We start from the raw sequence: 18,175 nt of genomic DNA, 5'->3' as shown, positions 1-18,175 counted from the left end.
GCTCCCGTGGCCCCAGAGAAGGGGAGAGAGGCCCTCGCGCCCCAGCAGCGTGCGCGTGCCGGGTAGAGGCGGCTCTTCCACACTGATAAGAGAGAAGAATCCCAAACCACCAAAGCCACGCGATCTGGCGTGGGAGCAGGGACACGAGCAAAGGCCAAGAAGGTCTGAGCAGGTCCCTTCGATGCCCCTGTACAGTCTGGGTCTCTGACAAGCAACGGTACTTGAGTTAGGGTCAAAGGTGCTTTGTGAACTCCGGGAGGCCGGTCTAGCCTCTCCCCCGCCCGCGCCCCCCAGGCCCGCTGCGCAGCCACGAGCCTGAGGCACCAGGACGCATGCGGTGTCCCGGCGCAGCCGCTGGCCCACAAACGGGAGGCAGCACCTGTCCTCCTGCACCCCAGGCCTGTGTGGAGCGGGGCACGAGAGAGAGGAGAATGAGAGACGAAAACGCTGTGTGAACAGCGTCACACCTGTAAAACGAAAGAAGTGACAGGAGAGAACCGACCAGGAGGGTGCACGCTCTGCCCACTTCTGCCTGCCGCCTCCGCGCGAGGCCACCCTTGCCACAGCGGACAGTCGGCAGCGCAACCGACCCTGCCCGGCGAAGTAAGGGGACTATCAAAGCGCTCACAGCCCTGTGAGCACACACATGGCGGCAGCCTTTGTCACGGGCCCCCTCCTACCAGGTGTCCGTGCACACAGTACCTGGACGGCCGGCGCCGGGCTGCGGCTCAGTTCCCGCGCCAGCTGCTCGGGCAGGCGTGGGGGGCCGCACTGGGGGACGCAGTATTGGGTTTGCCCCGAGGGTGATGGGCGGCGTGTCCTAGAGGCTGGCCCTCCAGCCATGGGGACACCTTCCCAGGAGCTCCAGGCTCTCATCCACAACGGTCTTCGCAGGGACATTACAGTTTCGCAGTTTCTCAACACACCAAGACACAGAGTCATACTCGTTTGATGAGTATTTAAATCATTTATTGCCATTAAGTTCCAGCACTTGTGGAGGCATGCCGCATGGAAGCAGAGACACGCTCTCGACCACTAGCAGGGACAGGGCCCGTGGCCAGCCGTCGGTGTCTAAAAATCCCAATTTCCTCTCTTCAGTTACTCATTAAGTAAATTCTACCAAGTAATATATGCATTACTGCAGATAAAACCATCACATGGACTCTTCATGAAGAGAAGGATATTCAGGGTGTGTAAGGCAGCAGAGAGTTGTTTTAGGGACTCTCAGCTATTTCTAGAAAAATTGGTTAGTAAAAATAGCATTCAGCTTATTTCCTCAGCAAGACTATTCTGAGGATGGAATCCGTGACTCAGCGGCACCGGCAAGGCTGTCCCTCCACACCCCTGGCTTCTCCTCTCCCGCTGGTAGGCTTATGCCTTTTTACTCATCCTGGAAATAAACACAAAGAAAGATCCAATGAGAAACAAATGTCACTGCCCGGCTCCAAGACCCTGGGTGGCATCGGGAAGACACCTTCGCATTTACTCCAGCTTCTCGGTTTATAAGAACAGTAACGTTCCATGTCCGGTTAATCTGAGCTGCACTCACTGACCAATCAGTTTTAAATTCGGCAGCGCATTTTTTCCCCTTTCCAACGGCACATTTTTACTCAGAATCCGGTTCCCCCACGGCTAACATCATCTCTGCACACGCTGCTCACCGCCGGCTCGAGATTTAAGTTTCATTCTCCCCAACTGCCCAAACCGTGTGACGGTGCCGGGAGCTGCTTACTCGTGCTTGATGAGGCGTGCTCCCTGAACGAGCTGCGCTACCTCGTTGGTGGCGTGGCAGGCGAACAGGAGCCAGTTTCGAGGCTGCACCTTGTAGGCGAATCTCATGAAGGTCAGCGAGTAGCAACAGAGGGCTGCCGGGACAGCAAAGCCAGGCGTGACTCACAGTCCAGCAGACTCCGAGCTGCTGTGATCACAGATCGGCGGCCCAGTCGCCTTCACCAGAAAGCGAATCTCTTTGCTACAACCTTCCACAGACAACACACGTTGTTGCTTACACGCCCCCGCGACTGGGGAGCGCGCCCTGTGAATCCCTCTGCCGTCGGGGTTTTCCGTTAGCAAACACTACAGGCACGCGTTTGTTAGCTACAGCGGCTGTGGGCTCTAGCTGCTTTTTCTGCTCCCCCAGAGCTGTTCCCAACCCACCGTCTGAAACAACTGCTGCTTAATCCCCACAACAAGATTTTTAAGGTCAAATATCAGGATTTCAAATAAACTTAAGGGCACTTCTTCCAAGTAAAGTTCAAGAGGACACATTCTGCAGCTGCGTGGACTAGATCTGGAAGGCACACAGGACCTTGACACGTCCTGGGTGCGTATTTCCGAACAGCCCTGTTTCTCCCTCCCCGGAGCAAGCAGCACCGTGCAGGCCACCGTGCCTGTGCGTTACTTTCCGAGAGTGGCCGCGGCACCGCAGCTACAGCTGAAGAGCACACCCAGGAGCCTGTGACCCTGTAATTCCACGCGGTCAAGTCCTCCCCGTTATTCAAATCTGTGTCCTTACCAAACGTCATCCGCCCACTGATAATCTCTGGAGACTTTTTCATGTCATTGATGGCAGCAATGGGAAGACCCCAGTTGGCGACAGGGCCCCAGAAATGCTACAAAATGAGAGGAGAAGGAGACGGGTAAGGGGGCGGGAAGAGGAGGGGCGGGCTCCTTCCCGAACACCAGGAGCGACGCTGTGCGGGAACCTGACCTTCACGTGCAGGTGTACTGGTCAACGGCCGGCCGGCGAACGTCCGGGCACGGACTGTGCAAGGGTTTGCCCGGACTCGGCGGCTCTTCCAGGGTGAGCCCCGCGTCAGAAAGGAGCTGGCTGATCACCAAGGCCCCCGCCAGCTTCCAGATTACCTCGAGGTAATCTCAGTCCCACTCAGAGAACTTTACATCAGATTAACTTCTTACCCAGTTCCCGCTGGCCACCACTTAAATCTCCTTACAACTATTCTCGGTAATATTATGTTTAAATCTCAAAAAACCTCTTTTTCAAATTTTCATTAAGATATTTGTCAAAATCTGTCCTGACGCCGATCCTAGATTGGAGATCATTTCTGAAGAAAGCATCTGTGAAGGGGAGAAGTGGCTTCCCAGCCTCTACGAGCTACATAGTTAGATCAGAGAGCTCGGAACCCCAGGGATACTAAGAAATTAAGACTGGAAGGTACTTTCAGAGTCACAGCAACAACCTATGTTTAGAGAAGTCTCAGTGGATTTTCACACTGTGATGGCAGCTGTCCCAGGACAGCAAAGCGATGTCACTCTAAGGCCATGTAAGTCAGTATCACGCTGTCAACGGCAGCGACAGCCAATCGATTTACGTTCTGAAGGTGAACCGAGTTCAGTGGCTTTTCCCATTAAACGAAAAAGGCTTTCATTAATGTACGATCTTCAATACTTGAATGCATGAAAGAAACCACCCCTTGTTGGCTCACCCCCTTTAGTGATCAGGCCACTCATCAGCGGCCCACTCCCGCCGTCAGGGCATTTCAGGCAAATTCAGACTGCTGAGTGCTTTTCTAACTTTGACCAGCACCGGCCAGGAGTCAGGAGTATCCGAAATTTCATGTAGAAGTAGGAAACAAGGGAAATGCAAGAAAAGCGACAACTACGTCTGGCCTAACAGGAGAATATTCTGTCGTGCTCACTTAATGCGCTGCACTGGAAGCAGGAGGCCCAGGCCGCAAGGAGGTCCAAAGCGCCAGAGCTCCCAGGCCCGCACACAAGGTATGACCTCGTGCATCAGACACAGCTGGTGTGAGGAATCTCGAAGGTTCTGGGGCTGGGGGCGGGTTGGGGGGGGTGCTAATCAGTCCTCTTGTCTCCGGACATTATCTGAGGGAGACTCATGTGCTGGAACTGTAATTTCTTACACCTGGACACGGAGTGGCTGCTCCCCACCCCCCACCAGAGCTCTGGAGAGCTCTGGAGAGGTCTGGAGTGGGAGGGTGCATCCCACAGCTCTGCTCTGTGCGTTGGTCCCAACATCTACCTTCTCGCGCACAGAGCTGGCGCTGGAACAGAGCCTGGAGAGTTTCTCCATGACCAGGCACAAAGGCGTCTCTGTCCACAGCTGGGGCCAAGGAGCAGGACCATGGCAGGATCTGGCACCTCAAGTAGCCCTGGGGGGCTTGGTTCACATGGTGGTATTCTAGGTTCTAGTTTGAGGCCTGTGACGTGTGAACAGAGCTCAGCAAGTTAGGGGAGATACACACACTTGTGATGATAAACACTGAGACACACCTGAAGCGGGTTTCTTAAAAAGTTCACAAAAGGTAAAAATGATCTCAAACAACAGTGTACGGAAAGAGGCGACTGTAGAACATGAAGAATTCATCCTTTCTATCGACTGCAAGCTTGAGTTCGCACGTCCCTGTTCGGAAACATGGGTTTGGTCCAGCTCAGCAGCCGGTGCACTGGTCCTGCCAGGAGTGAGCGCCCAGAGTGGACGAGAGCCCGCAAAGGGCCCCTGGGAGAGCCCCCGGCCACGGCGGCTGCGTCCACTAGCGCAAGCAAAGGAAGCCAGGCCTGCTGTCCGTAAGTCTGGCAGCGCACAAAGTCTGCAAGAGCCTAAAATAAAGTAGAGCAGTTCTCTTACCGTGCTATTTTGTGAGGCGTCCCCAAGGTTCAGACGGGAGAGATGTGGGGGGAAAAAAGAAAAGATTAGATGTTTTGGAAGATCACGGCTCTATCAGGCTACTTCAACCTCACACGTGTGTTCAAGTTTCAGCAGCCAAACGACCAGCTGAGCCGCACACATTCCTAACAACAGCTCTGACCCAGCAAAACGAAACCTCTCCTTTACCCAGACAAGCGTAAGCCTGAGAGGGAAGCTGTCCCATGGAAATATAATGCAAGTCACTACCACGAGCCACATATGTCATTTCACAATTTCTAGAAGCCACATTAAAAGTAAAAAGAAACTACAGAATTGTGTTAGTTTATTCTAACCTGTCAAAAATAATTTAATTTGAACTGGTGCTCAACTAAAGCTTAGCAATGTGGCATTTCACATTCTGTCTTTGTACTAGGTGTCTGAGGTCTGGTGTCCTGACATCTGCGGCACGTGTCATTCGGCCTGGCCACAGGCTGGTGCTCTGCTGCCCTCTGCGGCTCACGGCGGCTACGCTCGGCGCAGGCTGGCGGGGCGCTCCTCTGGAAATGACCAGCTAGCGAGAGCACAGAGCTGCAGAACTCGAGGAACGTGGAGCCTTCACCATTTTGGCTAACAGGTTATCAACAGAACGAGAACCCCTAAAAACAGGTATATAATTTTACATTTTGTTCACTTCTAAGACTCTGGAACCTCAAACAGTGCCTGGCATTTTATAAGCATTCAGCAAGTCTTTGTTGAATGAATGAAAGAATAGTAAAAACTTACGACATTGTGTTCTTCTGAATGTTAAACTTGGTACCATTCAAAAATGCATCAAAAATTTTATGATGAATTACTTCTATTTCTGAAATGGCAATTCTTTTTGCAGGATATAGCTTAATTGTTTTTTCCAAATAAACTGATTTTGTACAAAATCTTAAAAAAGTTTAGGTACTGAGTTAATGAAATAAAATGATAAAATCTTTTATAAACACACATCCAATGGCTCTTTTCTCACCATTTTGACTTAGAGACCAAGAAGGTTCTAACTGCCAGCATGAAAATATCCACTGACAATGCTAATATAGTAATATTCTTCAAATAGTTTCTATTACGAAATATAAGAAGCCTAGAAAGAGCCTTTCGAGGTTAAGTGAATTTTTAGAACAGATTATTTTTCAACTGTGGTAAGAGATCATGTTACCAAGACTATCTCATACGAAGTCCAAACCGAGCAGGGTGCTTTGCGGCAGAAGTTGGGGATTGCCCTACAGGATCCCACAGCGTAATCTAGTAGACTGTGGACCACACTCACCAGCAGGGTCACTACTCTTTGCTGTTGTCAGTTTCAAAGGTAAAATTTAGTGATTTATCAGTTGCATGAAGCACCCTGTGCTCATCACATCACTTAACCTCCTTCATGCCCGTCACCCAGTTACCTCATCCCCCAAACCCTTCCCCTGTGGTAACCCTCAGTTGGTTCCCTATAATAAAGAGTCTCTTATGGTTTGTCTCCTTCTCTATTTTCATCTTTTATTATTTTTCCTTCCCTTCTTCTATGTTCATGTTTTGTTTCTTAAAGTCCACAGGAGTGAAATCATAGTCTTTGCTTTCTCTGACTGGCTTATATTTCGCTTAGCATAATACACTCTAGTTCCATCCATGTCGTCGCAAAAGATGAGATTTCATTCTTCTTGATAGCTAAGTAATATTCCACTGTGTATATATACACAGCACCATTCATCTTCTTTATCTATTCATCTATCGATGGACATCATCTGGGCTCCTGTGGATATCACTGCTATAAACATTGGGGTGCAGGTGTCCCTTCAGATCACTATGTTTGTATCCTTTGGATAAATACCCAGTAGTGCAATTACTGGGTCACTGAGTAGCTCTGTTTTTAACTTTTTGAGGAACCTCCATACTATTCTCCAGAGTGGCTGCACCAGCTTGCATTGGGTCATTGGGCAGCTGTTTTTAACTTTTTGAGGAACCTCCATACTATTCTCCAGAGTGGCTGCACCAGCTTGCATTCCCACCAACAGTGCAGGAGGGTTCCCCTTTCTCTGCATCCTCACCAACATCACCAAGTCAGGAAACAACTTGTTAATTTTAGTCATTTGAATGGCGTGAGGTGGTTATCTCACCATGGTTTTGATCTGTATTTCCTTGATGCCGACTGATGTTGAGCATTTTTTCATGTGTCTGTTGGCCATTTGTATGTCCTCTTTGGACAAATGTCTGTTCATGTCTTCTGCCCATTCCTTGACTAAAGATTTTTTTTTTCTTTCCTAGTTTCACTATTCTTAAAGCATCTTTGTTCAAGATCTGAACAAAGAACCAGATTTAATTAGCTATAAATTACCAGTGGCACATTTCTGCCATGAAAATACTTTAAAAGATGTAGTTTTAAAAATCTAAAATGTCCACTTGGAGATAATTCGGTTTTCAATTCAGGACTCTGTGAACTGTACAGCAATTCAAATGCTACCCTATTTTACAGCATGAAAATGCTTACACAAAAAAAGCTTATCTTCCAACCAAGAATATCCTACCCAGCTAAGTTATCATTCAGAATAGAAGGCAAGAGAATTTTCCAGACAAGCAAGAGCTAAAGAAGTTCATTACCATTAAATTAGCCTTATAAGTAACATGTTATTTGGTAATAAGAACATACACAAAAGAATAAATCTCACTGGAAAAATAAATATATAGTAAAGGTAAGTCAAATAACTACTTATAAAGCTAGTATGAAGGTTAAAAGACAAAAGTAGCAAAAATAACAATGATTACAGTAATTAGTTAAGGAACAAGATAAAAAGACATAAAATATATCAAAAATATAAATTAAGGGGGAGGGGTGCTGAGCTTTAGAATGAGATCAAACTTACAGTTGTTATCAACTGAAAACTGACTTTTACAGATACAGGTTGTTATATATAAGCCTCATGGTAACCACAGAGCAAAAACCTGGAGTAAATGACAAAAAAATAAAGAAAGGGAATTAAAACAGCAAAGGAAGACAGTGAGAGAACAGCGTAGCAGAGAACTACAAAATATCCAGAAAATAAGCAAAATGGCAAGAAGCATATACCAACAACGATTCCTTTAAATGTAAACAGACCAAATTCTTCAATCAAAAGAATAGCTGAATCAGTTAAAAAAAAAAAAAAGATTCATCTATATGCTATCTACAATATGCTTTTGATGTAAGAACACACACACTAAAATGAAAGGATAGAAAAAGTTTCCACACAAATGGAAACCAAAAGAATGGAGTTATCTATACTGATATCAGAAAAAATAGACTTTAAAACAAAGACTGTAATAAGAGTGTTACATAATGGTAAAGGGGTTAATCCAACAAGGGGACATAATAGTTGGGACACAGGAGCATCTAAATATATAAATATGTAAAGCTAATGCGCACATGCCTAAAGGGTGACACAGCCACCAACTTAATAATAGCAGAGGACTTAAATACCTTGCTTATATCAATGGATAAATCATCCAGATAGGGGCACCTGGGTGACTCAGCGGGTTAAGCCTTCAGCTCAGGTCATGATCTCAGGGTTCTGGGATCGAGCCCTGCATCAGGCTCTCTGCTCAGCAGGGAGCCTGCTTCCCCCTCGTTCTCTGCCTGCCTCTCTGCCTACTTGTGATCTCTCTCCCTCAGTCAAATAAATTAATAAAATATTTTTTAAAAATCCAGATAAAATTGATCAGAACATTGGCCTTCACTGACAAGTTAGACCACCTGAAGGTAACAGATACATATAAAGAACACTTCATCCAAAAGCAACAAAATATATATTCTTCTTAAGTGCACATGAACATTTTCCAAGACAGATCATATATTAGGTCACAAAACAGGTCTTAATAAATCTAAGATTGAAACCCAGCATCTTTTCCAACCATCATGATATGAAACTAGAAATTAATTACATGAAGAAAGCTAGAAAACTCATAAATATATGGAGATTAAACATGCTACTGAGTAACTGATAGGTCAAAGAAGAAATAAAAAATGTCTTGAGACAATCGAAGATGGAAATTTATCATACCAAAATTTAAGGGCTGCAGCAAAAGCAGTTCTACAAAAGAAGCTAAAAGCAGTAAAAGCCTACTTCAAGAAACAAGAAAAGTCTCAAACAACCTAACATACTTCGAGGAACTATAAAAAGAACAAAAGAAGCCCCAAGTTACTGGGGTTATTTTGAAGAAAATAACAAAGATTAGAGCAGAAATAAATGAAATTGGAACCAAAAAAGAGCCAGACACACCAAGAAAAAAAGAGGGAACTCCAATAAAACCAAAATGAAAGAAATACTAGAAGTGATATCACGGCAATACAAAGGACTGTAAGAGACTACTATGAGTAATTGTACACCAACAAACTAGACAACCCAGAAGAAATGGATGAATTCCTAGAAACACAGAACCTACCAAGACTGAATCATGATAAAACAGAAAATCTGAACAGATTACTAGTGAAGGGGCTGAAATCAGTGATCAAAAACCTCCCCACAAACAGAAGTCAGGACCACAGAGCTTCCCGAGTGAACTCTACCAAATATTCAAAGAAGAATCAATACCAATCCCTTTCAAACACTTCCAGAAGCTAGAAGAGGGGAGAACTCTTAGAAAACCATTTTCCAAGGCCAGCACCGCCCTGATACCAAAGAGAAACAAGGGTGCCGTACAGAAAGGGAAATTACAAGCCAATATCCCTGATGGACACAGATGCAAAAATCCTCAAATACGAGCAAACCAACTCAACAAACTAGACGCCCGTTAGAAGGAGCATCCACTCTGATCAGTGAGATTTATCCCCGGGCGTCTAGGATGGTTTGGCATCCACGCATCAGTGTGCTATATTCCACACTACACCACATCAACAAAGTGAAGGCCACAAAAAATATGAGCATCTCAACAGATGAGATGGCAAGAAGCATATACCAACAACGAAGGAAGAAAAATTGACAAAACTGAATACCCATTTATGATACTAACTCTCAATAAAGGAGAAAGAAAGACTGCACTGACAAAACAGCAACTGGACATAATAAAGACACATAAAACAAGCACACAGCTCACGCCACACTCAACGGTGAAAAGCTGAAAGCTATTCCTCTAAGGCTGGAAACAAGGATGTCTACTCTCACCACTTATTCCACATATACTGGATGTCCCAGCCAGAGCAATTAGGGAAGAAAAAGAAAGGACACTGAAATTAGAAAGAAACTAAAACCGTTACCATTTGTGGGGCCCCTGGTTGGCTCAGTTGGTAGAGCACATGACTTTTGATCTTGACCTTGTGAGTTCCAGCCCCATGTTGGCTGTAGGAGATTATTTAAAAATAAAATCTTTAAGGAGCACTAGGTCCTCAGTTGTTTAAGTGCCTCTTGATTTTGCCTCAGGTCATGATCTCAGGGTCGTGAAACTGAACCTGGAGAAGGGGTCCACACTCAGCAGGGACTCTGCTTAAGTTCTCCTCCCCTTCCCTCTGCCCCTCACCCTGCTCCTGTGCTCCTTCTCGGGTAAATAAATCTTAAAAAAAAAAAAAAGATCTTGGGGGGGAAACTGTTACTATTTATGGTTAATGTGTTATAAAGTAGAGCCCGGGAGACTCCACCAAAAAATGCTACACAAATTTAGTAAAATTACAGATTATAAATCAGTATACAGAAATCTGTTGTTTCTTTACAATAATAAACTATCAGAAAGAAATTGAGAAAATAATCCCATTTATAATTGCATCAAAAAAATAAAATACCTAGAAATAAATTTAATCAAGGAAGTGAAAGACCTGTATGTTGAAAACTATAAGATAGTAACCAAAAAAAAAAAAAAAAACTAAAGATGACACAAGGAAACACAAAGCCATTCCATGCTCAGGGATGGAAGAACTAATATTGTTAAAATATTCATACTACCCAGCAACAGAGCCAATGAAAGCCCTATCAAAATCCCAATGGCATTTTTCACAGAAATAGAACAATCCTAAAATTTGCATGGAATCATAAAAGACCTTGAACAGGCAAAGCAATTTTGAAAAAGAACAAAGCTGGAGGCATCAGGCTTCCTGATTTCAATCTATATAACAAAGATGTAGAATTAAAACTGTAGTACTGGCATAAAAATGGACATAGCTCGGGGCGCCTGGGTGGCTCAGTGGGTTAAGCCTCTGCCTTCAGCTCAGGTCATGCTCTCAGGGTCCTGGGATCGAGCCCCAGTGCCAGGCTTTCTGCTCAGAGGGGAGCCTGCTTCCTCCCCCCAGCCGTCCTGCCGCCACCTGCCCCTCTGCCTACTTGTGATCTCTTGCTGTCAAATAAATAAATTTTTTTAAAAAATTAAAAGTTAAGTGTTTGTCGCTCTCGCCAGCAAGAATGACCCGGAGCCAGGGAGTGACAAGCCTGCGAATCTTTATCGTCCCTCACCCGGATGTTGACCCTCTTTATACCCCCTCTCCTCCCATCAGCAGGCTGTACCCGGGAAAGGGAGCTGATCAACACTTAGCATGATAAAAGGCACACAGTGTCCTCGGGCTTCCTGTTCTGGGCACAGCCGATCATCGTTCAGGTGGTGTGCAGGTGACCTGCCTGGCCGCAGGCACCATGTTGCGTATTATGTACGTAGCTGCCCCCGACAAGTGTTGGCAAAGACGGGCATGTCAACTGGTTGTGCACTATTGGTGGGAATGTCACTGGTGTGGCCACTGTGGGACACAGTACGGAAGTCCCTCAAAAACCTAACCCTTAAGTCAGTATGACCCCAAATTCCCCTTCTGGGTATTTGAAGAAAGCTAAGACACTAATTTGAAAAGATATATACACCCCATGTTCACTGAGGCATTATTTACAACAGCCAAGATAGGAAAACCATCTCACTGGCCCCGATGGATGGATAAAGAAGCCGTAGTGCGTGTATACAAGGGTATTACTGAGCCGTGAAGAATGAATCGGACCATTTGCAACAATGTGGAAGGACAACAAGAGCACTGTGCTACGTGAAGTCAGTCGGAAAAGACAAATACTGCGTATCTCTCTTGTATGTGGAATCTTCAGAAACACACACTCAGTGGGTACTGAGAACGGACGGGTGTTACCAGAGGCAGAGACTGGGCAGGAAACGGGTGAGCTGTTTTGTTAGAATTTAAATAAGTTGAAGAAAAATTCAAAAAGAATGTAATGTTGATGATTTAAAACATGATTTAATGACTGTAAAACACTCAGGATAGGGTCACTCTAAATACTGGCAGGTACAAAACTCCACAACTCAACATTCCTTAATTCCATGTCACTTGTCCAAACCATGAACCAACTACTAACTCAGAAAATCGCAAATCCGTATTTTTGCATTTTATCAGAGCCACGCGAGTGAAAAGGGGTATGAGTATCTGTTCCAAGGAACGATAAATTTTTAAGCAACACACAAACTTCAGTTTCGGGAGAGTTATGTAAAACTGTAATAAAGAAATATCCCTGGTTTTGGGGCCCCTGGGTGGCTCCATCGGTTGAATGTCCCACTCTTGATTTCGGCTCAGGTCATCATCTCGGGGTTCTGAGAAGCCTCGAGATGGGCTCCCTGCTCAGCGCAGAGTCCGCCTGAGACCCTGTCCCTCCTCCCCCACCCCCGGGCCCCGCACCGGTGTGCACGCGTGCTCTCACATCAATCAATCTTAAAAAAAAAAAAAAAATACCCCTGATTTTCTATTTGGTATGCTGCCTTTATTTACATGAAGGTTAAAACAAACAAAAAAAAAGTATAAGGGTCTTTCTTCTCGTGTTCAGTTACACCCTTAACTCCCAGGAGGAAACTGAACCGTCCTGGCAGAGGATGATGGTGGAGGTGATGGACAGCCACTGTGTGGTTCCAAACAAAACCAAACTCCCAAAACTTTTCCTTGTTTTTCTCATTAATTTGGAAGTGGCTGTTGGGTTCGAGACTTCTTCTAAGCTCATTTTTATTTTCATAATATCTCCTGAACACTGCGAATCTGAGCTTCTCATTTTCCTAGAATTACGGACAGTAACTGTTCGGTTTCTCTGAAAGCACCGTTAGTCCCTGTCCCTGGTCATTTGCTTAGATAGTACGAAGGGAATCCAAGTGACAGGCTCGCAGTCTACTAACTGGACGACGAAAACGACCTCTGGGAACTGGACGGTGCGGGCAACAGGGCTCTCGTATGGCCAGTTCTGCTTCAACTCCATCTGCTGCATGAAATGTCTAAAGGTCAGTCACACGGCAGGGAAGGGAAGCCAGCAGCAGGGCACCGGGGGCAGAGGGGCAGAGAGAAGAGGCACAAAGCACCTTTCACCTTACTTCTTTTTTAAAAGATGTTATTTATTTATTTATTTAAATGAGAGAGAGAGAGAGAAAGAGAGACAACGAGTTGGGGTCAGGAGCAGAGGGAGAGGGGCAAGTGGACTGTGCGTTGAGCACAGAGCCCGACAAAGGGCTCAGTCTCAGGACCCTGAGATCAGGACCTGAGCTGAAGTCAACAGTCGGATGCTTCACTGACTGAGCCCACCCGAGCGCCCCGACCTTACTTCTTTTTGAAACCACTCTTGTGCACTGCTATTCTCCTCTGAACCCTAACCCGACTTCCCCGCTGTGGCTCCGTGAACTTGGTGTCCAGAGGCCTCAAGTTCGGACTAGATATCACTTCCTCGCGTGGCGAGCGAGGGCTGGCCTATCAGACGCCTAAGGTCTGTCCCAGGGGCGCTCTTCTATCGCTCGGGAAGGGGTCCCTGTCGTCCTACGGCCACTTTTCACCTGGGTAGTAAAGAGAGATCCTTAAAGCTTTCCTGAAAACAAGGAGTTAAAATTAGAACAGCATTCCTTATTAACTAAAGACTATCCCTGGCAAACACCCCATTAATTTCGGATTTCTAAGTGTGCTGACAGACTGATGAACGTAAAATCCTCCATGATCTAGGTTCTGCTTAAGAAACCACCCTCCACACGTGCACATCCGAACACATACGTGCACGCATCCGCCCGCTCGCAGGGAGGCTCCGTCCGCAGAGTGAGCCTGCAGACCACTGCAGGCCCTGCCACGGGAGCACTCGTCCCGCCTCAACACGCACCCTTCGATCTCACTGGTCCTTCCCGACCCAAACTCAGGACAGCGAGGAATGACAGGAGCAGCAAAAGCAGAAAGAGCTATCTTCTTTTACTCCATTAAGAAGGCATATGGAGAAATAATCACACACACACACACACACACAAAACATAGGGGGTGCCTGTGACTCAGTCAGTCGAGCGCACGACTCTTGATCTCAGGGTCATGAGTTCGAGTCCCACATTGGGTGTGGAGATTACTTAAAAAAAAAAAAAATAGTAGAGATCCAGGAAGTTCTTGATTCAAGATCCTCACTAAGGTAGAAATCGTGAGAGGAAGGGCGCCCTGGGTGGCTTAGGTGTTAAGCGTCTGCCTTCGGCTTGAGTCACGATCCCAGGGTCCAGGGATCAATCCCCGCATCAGGCCCCCTGCTTGGTGGGGATCCTGCTTCTCTCCCTCTCCCACTCCCCCTGCTTGTGTTCTCTCCTCTCTGTGTCTGTCTCTGTCAAATAAATAAATAAAAATCTTAAAAAAAAAAAAACAAAACCGTGAGAGGGAGATGGAAGGCACCGGGAAGAGCACCAGAACCAGGAAACGAAGCACGGATCATTACTTCTGTCAAGCACTATGCCATGTTGGCAAACAGCTACCAAAGCACAAGAGGTGAGTAACTGCCCAGGACACCGTGAAAGATCACCAGGGCTAGTGTTCTAACTCATCATTCGGGTTTAATAACACTACCGTAAACCACTTCTAGTAAAAATTGTCAGAAATTACTTGGTATTATTTAATATTAAAACCCTATTGAAGGGATCCCTGGCTGGCTCAGTTGTTAAGTGTCTGCCTTCAGCTCAGGTCATGGCCCCAGGGTCCTGGGATCGAGCCCTGCATCGGGCTCCCTGCTCGGCAGAAGTCTGCTTCTCCCTCTCCCAGGCTTGTGTTCCCTCTCTCGCTGTCTCTCTCACGGTCATAAAATTAAAAATCTTTAAAAGAAAAAAAAAAAACACCTATTTAGTTGTGCCCGGTTATCCTGGTAATGCCTTTTACAACTGTTTTCTTCCATGTGTGGAAGTGTGGCTCCAATCAAAGTCCACACCACGTACAGTCAGAGCCTGTTTCTGTCCTTACCTGCTGTTTCTCTGTGGAGAAAATCAACATCTCAAAATACACCCTGAGGGATGCCTGGCATTTGAGCAGGTAGAGCACAAGCTCTGCTTCTCAGGGTTATGAGCTAAAGCCTCATGTCGGGTGTAGAACACTCTTAAAAATAATTTTTTTTTAAGATTTTGTTTATTTATTTGACAGAGAGAGAGATCACAAGTAGGCAGAGAGAGAGAGGGAAGCAGGTTCCCCACTTAGCAGAGAGCCCGATGCGGGGCTCGATCCCAGGACCCTGAGATCATGAACTGAGCCGAAGGCCGACGCTTAACCCACTGAGCCACCCAGGTGCCCCACTTAAAAATAAATTCTTAAAAAGAAAAAAATACACTCGAAAATCCACTTTAGTAAGAAAGATATTTCAACCTTACTCATAAAATGTGACTGATTCAAGTTTAAAATATCTCTATAAAATGACTTTAAATTTTTGCTAAAACATTCAACTATGTTATTAAAATAGTTTTTAAAATTCTAGAACAGGGTGCCTGGGTGACTCAGTCATTATGCATCTGCCTTTGGCCCAGGTCATTATCCCACAGCCCTGGGATCGAGCCCCACATCAGGCTCTCTGCTCAGCAGGAAGCCTGCTTCTCTTTCTCCCATTACCCCTGCTTGTGTTCCCTCTCTTGTGCGCTTGCGCTCTCTCTCTCTCTCTCCCTCTTCCGCCCTCTCTGTTAAATAAATAAAATCTTTAAAAAAATGAAATAAAAAACAAAATTCTAGAACAGCTTTAATTTAGAAATAGCTCTAGATCCCTTCAGTAGGCTGTAAATAAATCCAGATCTTCAGCTGGCAGGGAGTGCAAAGTCGACAGAACAAGTTACTGAGGTGAGAAGAATCATGTCTGATCCGGAAGAGGGACACAAGTAAGTTTTCTTCTTTATGCTTCATTCTGCTTCACAAAAGCACAGCAGGGCTGTGAGCCAGAAGCTTGGAAGAACACAGAGGGAAAACTTTCCTCTGGTAAGCTCTAGGAGAAAGAGTTTCTCTTTCCAGGAGAAAAAGCTTAAATAAAGAAAGATGCTGGGGGGAGGTCTGGATACGAGCCTCAAACCACCCTCCAACACTGGCAGTGCTGGCAGGAAATCCCACTGTTCCAAGAATGGTATCGAACTCAAGCCTGGATCTCACCCCACATACCCAGTTCACAAAAGTGATTCCAGGTAAAAAATCACCAAGTTTTAGGCCTCACACTTAAGATTTTTAACTTTATCCATTAAAAGTATACAATGTTTCTGCTCTCACACAGAAAATAGCAGAGTGTAAACTGAACAGTGATTTGGAGTTTCCGAATATCTTCACATCCCTCATGCCGTTTAATGTTCTTAAGAACCCAACCAGATAAGGCATCATCATTAAACCCATGTCATAGTAACAGGTCCACTGGGATTGGACTTGCTTGTGATCCACTGGTTAGGAGCAGTTCTTCTGTCTGGGGCCCTAGCAGGCAGCTCTCTTCCTGGACACTGCAATTCTCTGCTTTTCCTCATTACTCAGAGCCTAACTCAAAGTAACACCGGAAAAAGTATGTACATACTAAGCCACATGTTCGTCTTAGGAAAAGAGGTTAGGCTGTATGTCTAAGTCAAAGTATTTCACGGAAAAGCCTGCCTCTCAGAAACAAATCCACTAGAGGAAAAAAGAAAAAGAAATAGAAAATAATCGTAAAAATAGTAATAGAAATAAAAAATAGGAAACCAAACTCTCTTCCTGGAAAATACACTTAAACTATTCCTATTATTACGTAATTCCTATTATTACTTTACATAACACTGCTACAAATGTTAGGTAACCATCGGTATTTTTTTTAAATATGAGTAAGAGTAACTGGTTGACTCTTAATTATTCTATACAATTTTGTCCTTAGCTGAACCTAAAGACTAGGAAGACTCCGAAGCAGAAAGCGTGCGAAGCAGAGGCAGTGTCCACAAGGCAGGGGAGGCTCGCCGCAGGGACGAAGCACAGATCCCCGCACTACTGCGCGCTCAGATTTCCCCAACACCGACAGGGAACTCATTCATCAGTTGTCTGACAAACAGCCCCGCTGCACAGCACTAAACACGGGTTCACTAACCACAGTGCCTTTCAAGTACAAAAGCTCCCCGGCTGGAGAGTCAGGAGTGAAGCTTGTTTCCAAACGCACTGCACCCACCACGTGAGCCGGCATCACCTGTCTCAGCCGCGCCGTGAGGTCGGCGTAAACAGCATCTGCCCAAAGCCCAGGCCTTTCAATCAGTCCTTTCTACACGGGCAAAAATCCGGCTGCCCTCACACCGCGGCTCTGCACGCTTCCCGGACGTCGGTCTCCCCGGGCGGCAGGACTCGCCTCCCGACACACCATTGGCTACTGAAAACACGGACAGACGGACAGACGGACGAAACAGGGCCCCACCCCTCACCAGGTTTTAAACCACGACCCAGGAAAACCAGAAACCATGCCCCTAAGAGAAGCTACTCAGAACCGCTGCAAGGTCACAGCGAGCGTTCGGCAGTAACCGCCGGCGCCCCAAGGGGCGGGTGGAAGCCAACCAAGTGTCCTCGGGCCTCCCACCCGCCGGAGCCTGACACTCCGACCGGACAGAAGTCCAGCGAGAGCGGGCGCGGCCTCGGGGACACTCCGGCTCGGTCGGCAGAACAGCCGATGCACAGCGGCGCCGCCTGACGCCCCTCGGCTCACACGGGTCCCGGAACCCCGAAAACCGGAGGGCGGCCGGGACGCAGCCCCGCAGCCCCGCGCTCCCCCGCAGCCCCCGCGCTCCGCAGCAGCCCCGCAGCCCCGCGCTCCCCCGCAGCCCCGCAGCCCCCCCGCTCCCCCGCAGCCCCGCGCTCCGCAGCGCCCCCCACCGGCGCCCGCCAGCCCCGCGTCCCCGCACCGCCACCGCACACCTCGGCGCGCAGCCGCGGGACCGGTGCCCCGAGCCCGGCCCGCCGCCGGGGACTTGGCGCCTTCCCGCCAGGAAGCCGCGCCGGGGGCGAGGGTCCTGCCACAGCCCGGCGGCCCCCCGCCCCCGCCCGGCCACGGCCGACCCCCGCCCCGCCGCCCGCCCGCCGCGCCCTTGTGACTCCGCGTCCCGGGCGGCGCGGACCCGACCTCCGGGAGCCCTCGCTGGTGCCGGGCTCCGGCCCGGGCGGCTCGTCACCTCATGAGGTAGTCCCGGAAATCCTTGCTCCGGACATAGTCCGCCGCCTTCCGCACCAGCGCGCCCGCCATGGCCGCGCCCGACTCCAGGCCGCCCGCGCCGCCCGCGCCCGCGCTCCTCGGAGCCCAGTGACACCCGGCCCAGCGGACAGCGCGGACGCCGCACCCGCTCGCGGGCCCGCCTCACGACAGCCGGCTCCGC

General features: G+C 47.5%; 1 protein-coding gene across 2 annotated transcripts; it reads right to left on the bottom strand.

Moving 5' to 3' along the window:
• Positions 1-947: 947 nt before the first annotated feature.
• Positions 948-18,145, bottom strand: MPC1 (mitochondrial pyruvate carrier 1). 2 transcript variants are annotated; one of them, XM_059176563.1, is made up of 5 exons: positions 17,975-18,045; positions 11,611-11,614; positions 2,516-2,612; positions 1,733-1,865; positions 948-1,390 (listed from the first exon to the last, which is right to left on the bottom strand). In XM_059176563.1, exons 1-5 carry the CDS (start codon positions 18,043-18,045, stop codon positions 1,372-1,374), a joined length of 324 nt encoding a protein of 107 aa, XP_059032546.1. In that variant the 3' UTR covers positions 948-1,371. The 2 variants fall into 2 exon arrangements, with proteins under 2 accessions (XP_059032546.1, XP_059032545.1); XM_059176562.1 differs by lacking the exon at positions 11,611-11,614 and having other exon boundaries at positions 17,975-18,145.
• Positions 18,146-18,175: the final 30 nt, after the last annotated feature.

The sequence above is a fragment of the Mustela lutreola genome, chromosome 6 (assembly GCF_030435805.1).
Source record: "Mustela lutreola isolate mMusLut2 chromosome 6, mMusLut2.pri, whole genome shotgun sequence".
Classification (NCBI taxonomy): Eukaryota; Metazoa; Chordata; class Mammalia; order Carnivora; family Mustelidae; genus Mustela; species Mustela lutreola.
The sequence above is the reverse complement of the archived record's forward strand: the minus strand, read 5'-3'. Positions and strand labels throughout refer to the sequence as shown.

Coding starts and splice junctions, on each gene's coding strand:
- MPC1 (XM_059176563.1), bottom strand. CDS start 18,045: ATGGCGGGCGCGCTGGTGCGGAAGGCGGCGGACTATGTCCGGAGCAAG. Junction 1,866..2,515: donor CAGTGGGCGGATGACGTTTG/GTAAGGACACAG, acceptor CTGTCCCGGCAG/CCCTCTGTTGCTACTCGCTG.